The following is an 11,704-nucleotide window of genomic DNA, read 5'->3' on the forward strand; positions in this document are numbered from 1 at the left end:
GAGGGCAACATGAGGTCAGGACTATATCTAGAGTTTGTGATTGTCCTGGAAAATTAAATGAATTGAAACCTATTTTTGACCATTATGACTTATTATTTGGAGATTTCTGAAATTTCAGAAAAATGAAAATGAAGTATAGGACTAAAGTTGCTCCCTGATCTATTTTTTCAATTATTATCTATAGCTAAATCATTTTTATTTCACTGTTTAGTCAGGTATCCTGCCTGCGGGAATATTTCTCAGTGATTAAAGGTTACAGTGCATTCTTTATTGTTCCACACAGCCATCATTCACAGGTAGAGATGAACATAAACATTATCTTGGGTTTGTTTTGTTTTTTAAAGGAGGCAAAAGAAACAAAAACACTTTGGGGTAAATTTATTTTTCTCCTACAGGAAACATTTGTTTAGGTATTTTGTCCATCTTTCTCCCCAGTATGAGCCTAGGACCCCACAGACTACAGATAGAGAAAACCAAGACCACCTCTACCCATATCAGCATCCTGCAGCTCCATAGTAGTAGAAATCGTATCTACCATATGTCATTTCACTTATGTCACTTGGATAGAGATCTAGCAGAAAATCTAGACCCTTGGGAAATTGGCCATCCTTCTACAAATAATTAGGTGTTCATGAAAGAACAATTACACTTTCTCTCGACATCAGGAATACAATGGGATTAGCCAGATCTTAGCAGTAACAGAGAATATAAGGGAGAATCCTCTCGCATAGAGACACATTTTTAAGAGCACCTGCAGTTTAATTTCTAGACAAGACAAAAATACAGAACAACCATGGGCTTCCCAAGATGGTCACTTCCTTTCAGCTGTTGGGTCATATACTCTTATTTTAAAAGCATTAACTGAGTCCTCCCACTATTTACAAATCTCCCTAATAAGTACTCACTATGTGAAAGCACTTCAGATGTTGAACATGACTATATTTAATGAAATCCTCACTTCCATTATGAGTATCTAGTTCTAAACCACCCCCAGCCTACTACATCTTCCCAGTAAAAAGAAAGAAAAAGAAAATTTTCAACTAATTGAGATATTTTGTCACCCTTCTCAAGTTCTAAAGTTTGTGATTGTCTTTTCCCTTATTTCAGGTCAAAGAACCAAGTATAGGTAGAAAAATATTTTCCTAAATGAAAATGCAAGTTTATGTTGCTGTCATAGTATAGAAAAATATCATCGTCTCAAGATGGAAATATATGGTTCTGTAAATGACAAGCAAATACAGAAGAAGGATAAGTCCTCAAATCTGATCTAGTTACCTACAAAATCCTTCCTTGACTGTTCAAACCTGTGAATGTTTATGGAAAGAAGGTCAAGAAGAAGAAAAGTTTGCATCTCTCAGAGTCTCCCACACCAATTATCCCAACTAAAACCATGCAGTTTATCTAGCCTTTATTTTAGGGGTAGTGTTATTCATTGCAGACCCAGTAGTCCTACGTAATAGCCACGTTGGTATTTCCCTAGTAGTTGTTTAGTTTATTCCACAAAAACAATAAATATATGAAACTTCAGAAGCTTTTAGATCAATAAGACCCATCACCTCATCTAGCACTTACACCTTGCTCTTCCTAAACATTACCAACCATATATTGTTGTTTTCTCCCAAAGTGAATTAGTAGAAGAAAATGAGATTCTTAAAGGACAGTCAGAAAACATAGAGGGTAAGCCACGTTCCCATAATTTTGAGACAAAATTTGCCTGTGATCTTTGTATGGAAAGTGTAGTAAGGCAGTTGTGTCTGTATTCAGAACGTGCCTCTGGAATGCCAGTGGGAAAGGCCAGCCGCCCGGGGAGCCTGCTGGTGATCAACTTTGACCTGGAGCCAGAATGTCCTGACACTGAGCTTCGAGCCACTCTGCAGTGGATAGCTGCCTCTGAACTCGGGATCCCCACTATCTACTTTAAGAAATCTCAAGAAAACAGAATCGAAAAGGTACCGTGTTCCCTGTTTGTATATCATTAAGGCTTTGTGTTTTATCCCTGCTTAAAACTCAGTAAATGCCCAGTTAACCCATTTAAATTTTTTCCTTGACTTTTCACCTTAAAATTGTGATTAGAACTTTGAAACCTTCCACCTGCATAAATATAATCATGATAATTCTTTGACCGTCAGTTTGTCTTAGCTAGTTGGTGATGATGAAAAAGTAAATTGAGGAGACAGGATAGTTTTCTAAGAGTCTTATTTTTGTGTGTGTTTCCTCACTCTGGAACCAACCTCTTCATAACATTCATTTAAATAAAAAATAGAGAAGGAAAGGCAAAAAGGATTCTTCAGTTAATTTTAAGTCAATCAAAAGGGAGGCTATCTGGTGAACCTAATCTAATCCAATGAACCCATTAAAAGCAGAGAGTTTTCTCTGGCTAGTGGCAGAAGTAAGAGAGACTGACAGCATGAGAGCATGAAGGGACCGCATGACAAGAAATTGGGCAGCTTCTAGAAGCTTAGAATGGACCTCAGCCAATAATCAGCAATGTGAGGCCATCCTGATAATTAAACTATGGCATGGCGTCAAAGAGAAGGCATTTTTAATTCCCTATGGGACAGATTTGCATTGGATGGGCTTTCTCATTATTTTCTCCACCTAGAAATATAAAGCTAAGAAATAGATCCCTAGCCAACATCTAAATTAATAGCAACTCTCACTCTAACTCCCTTTCTCTAAGATCAGACACTTACTCTTGTAGAATCTCAGTTATTAAGATTAAAGCAAGAATCCATCTACCAATGTCTTCAAGCTCAATTTTCCATAATTTAAAAGTATGTTTTTAAAAAATTCTAATTAATAATAATGTTGCTATGTTGGTTTTCTATTTCTGTGTAACAAACTGTCACAAATTTACTAACTTAAAACAACAATACCCAGCTCTGTTGTCAGAAGTTTGGGCGACTTCCATGCTCTCTACTGAGGGACTTACAAGGCAGAAATCAACATGTCAGCCTGTCTGGGCACTTATCTGGAAACTGTAGAGAGAAATGAGCTTCCGAGCTTGTTAGGGTTGTTGTCCTAACTGAGTTCCTGTGGTTGTAGGACTTAAGTCCCCATTTCCTTGCTGACTATTGGCTGAGGTCCACTCTCAGCTTCTAGAAGCTGCCCAATTTCTTGTCACACAGTCCCTTCATGCTCTCATGCTGTCAGTCTCTCTTACTTCTTCTGCCACTAGCCAGAGAAAACTCTCTGCCTCTAATGGGTTCATTGGATTAGATTAGGTTCACCAGATAGCCTCCCTTTTGATTGACTCAAAATTAACTGAAGAGTCCCTTTTGCCATTTAAGATAACATAATAAGGGCATAATTATCTCATTCTATTCATGGTACTGAGGATTAGGGCAGAAAATCTTGGAAGCTGCTTCAGGATACTGCCTATCCCTGCCACTGTGCCTTTTTTAATGTCTTATAGTCACTTCCACGTACTCATTATACTTGTTTCTCAACAACGCTGTGAAAAGAGCAGAATGGATATTATTGTCCCTTTTTTACTGATGAGCAACTCAATACTCAAAAGCTAGTCCATGAGAGAGTCCTCAGATAGTGATATTTGAGCTTAGTGGTAGAACCCCACTTTCTCCACAGATACCTGTCAGTAGTGCGTCTCTCTCAAGTTAGATTGCCTTTGAGTTACAATCTAGACTTTTTAAAATGTGTAACTGCATTTTAACCCTCACTGCCAGAATCCTACAGCCTGAAATTAAAGGTCCTCTTCCCTTTTGCTCAGGCACATGGTAATTAGAACAGCGTATCTATGTCTGCATCCCCAGCCAATGGGATTGGCTACTGAAAAAAATCGAGAAGGAGACCTAGTTTATTTTCCATGCCCTCTTCCACTTCAGCCTCTCTCTCTAGCCAGTAATTCATATTTCTCTTCAGGCCTAGAACTGCCTACAGCTCTACGCTCTCTGAATCTAGATACGTTCCTATGCTTGGCATACCTTTATTTGCAAGGTGATGAGTGGTTTGCTATTTAATAAATTTTCCTTCCACCTTACCATCCAGCCTGCCTAGTGCAAAGGATGCAGTGAAAGAGCACTTCACTTTTGACCCCTCCCTCCTGCCATACACAATCCCAAGACCCCCTGCCATGGGGAGGAGAACAAAAACATTCTCAGCCAGAGTACGTTCTCAGTTTCCTGGAAAAATGAAAGGCAGTTTGGTTTCCAAATTTATCTCAAGCCTCTCCCTGAATAAAAGCATTACCTGGTGCATTTTCAGATGGTCTCTTAATGGAGTAGATTTTTATACAATCCACCATTTTGAAGAAACAACGTAACACTCCGTGTGAATATATGTCTCATAAATTCCCCTTAGATGAAAGGACAAGGAATATGTCATTAACACCTTAATTATGTACATGATGCTTTGACACAATATTTATTTATCCCCGCTGATTTTCAGTTCTCAAAGAGGATGCCTGTCTTTGCTCATAACTATTTTTTCTGAGAATATAAATGCTCCACTAGTGTTATCAAGATAAACATTAATGATGTTTCACTCCTGTTCAAGGAGGTTATTTCCAAGTAATGTAATTTTATGGACTGAATCTTCTAACAGTTTTTTTCCGAGTCAGTTAGGGTTCTCTACACATAGTGGCTTCTCCATAAAAGGGCACTTGCCTGTGCCCAGTTCTATGACAGAACTGGTGAAATAAAGCAAACTGTTATGTAAAATTTTGACATCCTTTCTTTTACCGATAACACATTTGAACACCTCATTCTGATTGTTTTTAAATTAGCCAGGAAGTTAAGTGGCCATTTTCAAGTGGTGTGGAAGAGAGATTGTGGCTTCCTACCAAGGAGGCTGTGTCACCTGAGAGCAGCAGTGTCTCATTAGCTCCTCATGGGCTTGGAGAAGATTAAAGAAATGTCTCTGTTAAGCTCAGCAATGACATTCCCCCACTGTCACTAGAGTATGAAACACCATTCACAGATACATACCCTGAGTCCCTATCTGTGTAAATTCTGAATTTTTTGGATAAACTAATTTAGCCAACACACCTCCCTTGATGGTGGTCTCAAGCATGAACTAAAATGACAGAGGATATCATGAATGAATACTGAAGCAGCTCATCCTTCCCACCGCTGCCGGTGAACTTGGCCCTGGAGTTGAAGGGCACCTAATGTCAGCTTGTAACTACTTCCAGCCTTATTTCTATTCAAAAGGCAAATTCCAAACATTCTGGGTGCCCACTGTACTGTCACTCCTCTCCGATAAATGACACCTTTTCAAGCTTTCTCTTTTAGTGTTCTGTCTAATCATTAAAATTCCAAGTCCACTTGAATGTCGTACATTCGGAACATTCGTGAAAAGTTTATCGAATATGTACAACATGCCAGCCACTGTTCTAGGCTCTGGGGACACAGGGAACAAAAGAGACAAAATATCCTACCCTTTTGGAGTTCACATTCCAGTCTAGGAAGGACCCAAGGTAGGGAGAACATAAACCAAGAGGCTCAGGTTGTAAAGACCAAATGTGAAAGTGATGGGAGCTTATTCTGGACAAGGAAAGTGAGAAGCACACTGAAACAGTACTTCTCACCCTGTGACCATGAGCCAAATGCACAGAATCACCTGGGACCCTTATTTACAATTCATATTCCTAGACTCCTTCTTGGAACTCACTTTCTAAGAGTGGGGCCCAGAGATATGCATTTTTAACAACTTTGCTCAAGGACAGTGATGCTAATGAACACCAAAATGTGAGACTCCCGTCCATGAGAAATATGTTGAAGGAGCGGCAGAATTTGGGGTGGCTTTAAAGTGCTAAATTCCAGAGGAAAGCCGGCTGAGAGTTCCAGCACCTGAAAATCTAAAACAGTTTGTGAATTTAATTCACCATGACCTTGACATCAATTAAATGTAATCTACTTAATTCAAAGCAGGGGTGGGGGGAATCTTGCGAGCAATTGTTTTTAAAAATAGATATCAACTAGCTAATTGTTCTGCTTTTTTTTTTTTTTTTTGCGGTACGCAGGCCTCTCACTGTTGTGGCCTCTCCCGTTGCGGAGCACAGGCTCCGGACGCGCAGGCTCAGTGGCCATGGCTCACGGACCCAGCCGCTCCGCGGCATGTGGGATCTCCCCGGACCGGGGCACGAACCCGTGTCCCCTGCATCGGCAGGGGGACTTCCAACCACTGTGCCACCAGGGCAGCCCTGTTCTGCTTTTTTGAAGCCAAAGCATTATTTTCTCTAGCTCTTTTACTTCTGTTTAAATTCAATGAGCTTCAGTGAGCTAGAATGGCCTGATGACTGGCCTTGCAATAAATCAGGTGCCTTTCTCATCTTTAAGCTCATTTTGAGAATTACTTCCTTTTCTTGAAGGCAGTGCATAGAACAGAATGTGCAAAGAGGAAACAGATGTAAACTTACCTTCCTAACAAAGTGGGAGTCAGAAGAGGAGTGGCCTCGCCTTTAATTTCTTATTCTTTTCCATATGCAAAGCAGTGGGAAGAGAATGAGAGAGAAAATGTTGATGGCATTTACTGTTAACCTAACTTTCCCCAAAATACTACACTTTAAGTCTCAGTTTTGAAAAAAATACATGACAAAGGAAGGAAAAATAAGGAAGAATTAGATACTGTCTTAGCTCAGGCTGCTCTAACAAAACACCATAGAGAGTGGCTTGAACGGCAGACATTTTATTTCTCACAGTTCTGAAGGCTAGGAAGTCTGAGATCAAGGTGCCAGCAGATGCATCTCCTGGTGATGGGCTTCCTCCTCTCTGTGCCCTCATGTGGCAGAGAGAGAGCTCTGGCATCTCTTCCTCTTCTTATAACGGCATAAATCCCACCATGGGAGCCCCATCCTCATGACCTTATCTAAATCTAATTATCTCCCAAAGGCCCCCACCTCTTTTTTTTTTTGGCCCCCACCTCTTAATGCCATCATATTTGTGTCTTAGGGTTTCAATATATGAATGGGAGTGGGGAAGGGGGGGGGACACAAACATTCAGTCCATAACAGATATTGTCTCTTCATTTGTGAACGTAAGAAACTGTCTGCCTTGAACTGAATATTTTGTCGTTGTTCTCAAATTCAGGGTGTGCTAGAATCACCTGGGGAGCTTTTATAGACACCAGTGGGTGAGCCAATTAAATCAGACTCTCCTCTTGGGATGAAACTCAGGCTTTGGGGTTTTCTCGAAGTCCCTGGGGGTTCTAGGGTACAACCAAGGCAGAGAATCACGACTCTACAGGCCATAATTGCAGGAGCAATATAAAGACCAGCTCACTTGTGCTTAATCAAGTGGAATTCACCTTGGAGCAAAAGAAGGTGTCTGCTTTCAGAAATCTAAGTTTTCAAAAACCCATACGACTTGCAACAACTCCCATAGATTCCACCATATGATGTGGTAAACAATTAATCTAATTTAGTAAATGCACCTGAGAATATACAAGGCATCTACCATGTGATACTTTTCTTCAAGTGAGCCTACCAGTGATATACCATCACAGGATAGAAATTCTTCTAGTTACCTAAGACGAAACATGTGTTCATGGAAATGCCAACTATGATACATAGGAAGGGAACCTAATTATTATTGATTGTGAAATAACAGGAAATGAAAATTTTTTATTTTTATATGTCAGTGCATTGGAAAGGAAAACTCAGATCTCTGACACACTAAAGCTGATTATGAAATTCCCAAGTCAAAAACATGGGCAGATACAGTGAAAGATCTAGAACCAGCTGCTAAATAGAATGCAGTTTTTCAAGGCTGTAGTAATGAGCTGGAAATGTCCTTTTCTGGTTTCTTCACAATCTTAGCTTCATTTTTATCTAGAATTTTTTTTAAATGAAGGAAGAAAAGAAAGTGTAAGACCTTCCCTGCTCATCAGCCCCACAGGTGGTTCAAGGTCTCGATGTCTGAGATGAAGTCATCACGGCCTAAAAGCATGCTATATTTAGTGGAGCAAGATCATTTTTAAAAATTGCTTTATTGGGATATTGGCCTGGACTTAGAAATCATGAGACAGATTCTAGCGTGTGACCATTCGACAAACTACTGACAGAGTGGCCTAGGTGATGGGGCACTTTGACAACTTTGGCCAGTCAACAACATGTTATGGTCATCACCACAGTGGGAGACCCTGCTTCAGCAAGCCCCAAATAGATGGAAAGTAGCTAATCTTGGGCTTCCAGAAAGGTCTGAAGCAGACAGCCTTCTGGGAAAGATTTAGCCAATATTGGCATCGGCTCTAGAATTTTGATTCTTTCTCAGAGCAATACCTGAGAGATAAAAGTTGGGAATAAGATAAAAGTTGGGAATAAGTGGCCCAGTGAACCAGTGTGTATAGAAAGAAAAAAGAAAAGTGCTAAGGCTAATTTTCTATTTCTGTTTACTTTATATTGACTGCTTCTTTATAAGACATGTTAAGGAAGAGCAAATACCCTCAAGGGATGAGTCTAGCCTAAGACCACTGATGACCCTGGAGGGAAATCTTGAAGCCAATGAATTATGAGCCTCTCTCAGTGAGACCTCAGAAACTTGATGTTCAAGTCCTCTCCACTAGGAGCATCTAATTTCTAGACTTCCAGTAAGAGCTGGGAAAGTCTGATTAACCAAATCATGCAAAGACATCCTAGCCTTTCTCCCCCTTTCCCTGAGGCCTTATGTTTTTACCACTTTGTCCAATAGAAAACATGCCTGGGATCTTTCACACACACCAAGAAACAAGTAACAGCTCACAAAATTATTTTTACGCCTCTCCATAAATTACTAGTAATCACCTGTAATGTTCCCCTTTCTGAGGGTATTTGTGTTTTGAGCAAAGCCTTCACCTAAAGGATTAAGCTGTCTAAAATTTCAGATCTAACAGACAGAAAGCTAGGCAGAATTTTGAGGGAAACCAGACAACTAATAGTCTCTGAAATTCTATCACTGAGACTGACGGAGCTGATTGGCACTAACCTTCCATGGCTGTTACAGTGACCAGTGAAGAGAGGTCCTAGGCACTTTTACCCCCACGATATACATGCCCACTCCCAGGTACAGTGTGATGAGACACCTGTCCCATGACCAGCTTTGACTCTCCTCCTTGCCTACTACCATTGCACCAGACTAGGCTCTGCCCAGCCTTTGCCTAGATCCATGGCCCCCCAGTCATTTTTTTGGAGCATCCTATCAGTAGAAAATTATTGAGTAAGAAGCCCCAAGATGTGCATGCTAATTTTTAACTATATATGTGCAAATACATTATATAAAACTCAAGAATGAATATTTAGACAAGGTTCGTCTTCAATGATTCTGGATGTCACTCCTTATTTCAAATAGCCTTCTTGATCATTTTGAATGCATTTGACTCACATTTCGTTGTTCATTCCTTTTGTCATTCTGCAAATATTTATTGAGCCCCTATTAGTTGCAGGCACTAGATATAAAAAGGTGGCTAAGATGATGTCCTTTCCTGGGAGATTTACTCTCTGTAGTACAGTTGCCATCGGCTTCCCATTGGTCCCCTTTTTTACATCATCTTTTAGATGATGTTTATGTTTCCATGTATTAAAAGTTAAGCATTTTATTTTCCAGCCTAGAGAATTGCTTTATTCTGATTAAGCCAACACAAGGCGAGTGAGTACAATAAAGCACTGATTTCTGTAACTGTGCAGTAGTTGGTGCCATCACAGCTGGGAGAAGAAACATAATTTAATAGTAGCTCTCTATAAGACAACTTCTCAGCAATTGAAATGAATTAGAAAATGCAAACTGAAGAGCGGGGAGGAAAAGACCAGAAAAAAATTAGCATTCCACTTTCTGGCTGATCTTGAGAGTCTGAACAAATGCGAAATGAGCAGAGGAAAGACATTCTAGAAGGAAACATTGAAGAAATAGTAACTAAACTACAGCCCTCATCTTTTTTAACAAATAGGTTTTTCTTCCTTATTAAACGGTACCAGATTCCCAGCTTATCATTTCTCCCAGTGTTCCAAATAAATATCAATGGCTTATTCTCCTACGACCAAAATGCATGGGGTGCAATAGTAGAAAGAGCTTTGGGCTGGAGTGTTAGAAGACCATGCATCCTACTGCCAACTTTTCATCTCACAAACCCACAATTGTTCATCATTAAATGCCTGCTTTACAGGGCTGTTGACCGAATTAAATGAGATAACATGCATGAAAGTAGATACTTCCTGCAGGTTTTGGCTCTTATAATCATTAGTTTGCTTTATACGTATCTGACTAAGGAGTTTGAGAAGCCTTCATTCTGGGCTTCATCCCACGGTTTCACGAAGGGAACCATCTATAATGCTTTTCCCACCTTCCCACCCCCAACTCACAATGCACCTGTAGTCATAAACTTTCTACGTTGTGACCAACTGAAGCTGGTACCATTAACCAGGTGACGAATCTAAGATGTTTCCTCAATCTTTGCTTTTCCTGTTCCAATGGAAAGCCAGTATCTCTGGAAACTTGATGAAGGGGGAGGGAAATTTTCAAGATGGACTGAGGAACCGGTAAATAACCCTACCCAAAAGTGTGACACAGTTTATTTGGCCTAAATGTACACATCCAATGAGAACTTATCTGTGACACCGACAGAAGGGACTGGGAACCATGCTCTACAGTCCTGTTAGAGAGAGTCCAACCCAGAGGAAAGCAGATCCGAGGAAACTCTTCAAATATCTAAAAGATAGACCGTGGCAAGAAGAATTCCATGTAGTCTCCCAAAATCGAAGGATGGCAACTGCTGTGAGGAACATTTCAGTTCAGTTGAAAGAACTCGCTAATTATCTGAACTGTCTAAAAAGAAAATAGACTGTCCTAGAATATAGTGTGCTGTCACTAGAGATATTAAAAAATAACCTGGAGAGCCACTGGCTTTGGAAGAGCGTTTGAACGATATAACTTTGAGGACCCTCTGTGATATGTGACCCTAACCCTGTGCTTTACTTTAGTTTCTAGATGTCGTGCAGCTGGTTCATCAGAAGGCCTGGAAAGTGGGAGATATCTTTCATGCAGTTGTTCAGTACTACAAAACGCGTGAGGAGCAGAAGGATGGGACCCCGAGTCTCTTTGACTGGCTCTTGGAACTGGGATAAGGCGGCTCTGCCTTTAGGGTACCCCTTCCTTCATTCCAGCTTAGATCACAGTGGTTTGCTCTAAATTTTCTCAAAACATCACATCACATTAACAGAGCTATGAAAAAATCTGCTGTTCAAGTCTGCTGCACATCGAATAAATCTGAGGAAAAGCAAAATACCAGTCTGTGCAAATCAATACAACCGGTGGGTGAGTTCAAAGGAGCTTGTATTAGAATGGCTGGAAAAAAACAGAATTTTAATGGGCCCAAATGAAAAACTTATAACTAGGCCCAAACTCCAGGAAAGTTGCACTTACATATTTTTAATAATATAAAATGTTATGTAATGTCTCCAATTATGTGAATCGACTGGAAACAAAGTCACTGGTCAAAACCATTTTATAAACTCTGCTGTAATGTTTATTTTACTCTTTTGAGCAGATTAAGGGGTCTGTCAGCCCAGGTAAATACTTAAGATATGGGCAAGACATTTCCAAAACTTTGATATAAAAGCTTTCCAGCTTCAGACCATTATCAGTGGTTATTAACAGAAATGCAAGAGTATTATCAGTGTCCTCTACCAAGGTGATTTCATTTACCCACTACAGCCCACTGATAAATATTCCACATCTCCCAATAATATCTGGGTTCCTAGCTAATCAGAAAACGA

General features: G+C 40.1%; 1 protein-coding gene across 1 annotated transcript in view; it reads left to right on the forward strand.

Annotated features, from left to right (window-relative positions):
- The window catches only part of SPHKAP (SPHK1 interactor, AKAP domain containing), a 95,489-nt gene extending 84,436 nt beyond the window's left edge, over nt 1-11,053 (forward strand). The window contains exons 9-11 of the mRNA XM_029225621.1: nt 1,625-1,677; nt 1,765-1,949; nt 10,910-11,053. Coding sequence (XP_029081454.1) covers nt 1,625-1,677; nt 1,765-1,949; nt 10,910-11,053 — 382 coding nt within the window. The remainder of the gene's footprint in view (nt 1-1,624; nt 1,678-1,764; nt 1,950-10,909) is intronic.
- Nucleotides 11,054-11,704: the final 651 nt, after the last annotated feature.

Source organism: Monodon monoceros, unplaced genomic scaffold, assembly GCF_005190385.1.
Source record: "Monodon monoceros isolate NGI ecotype Baffin Bay Population unplaced genomic scaffold, NGI_Narwhal_1 Super_Scaffold_16, whole genome shotgun sequence".
NCBI lineage: Eukaryota > Metazoa > Chordata > Mammalia > Artiodactyla > Monodontidae > Monodon > Monodon monoceros.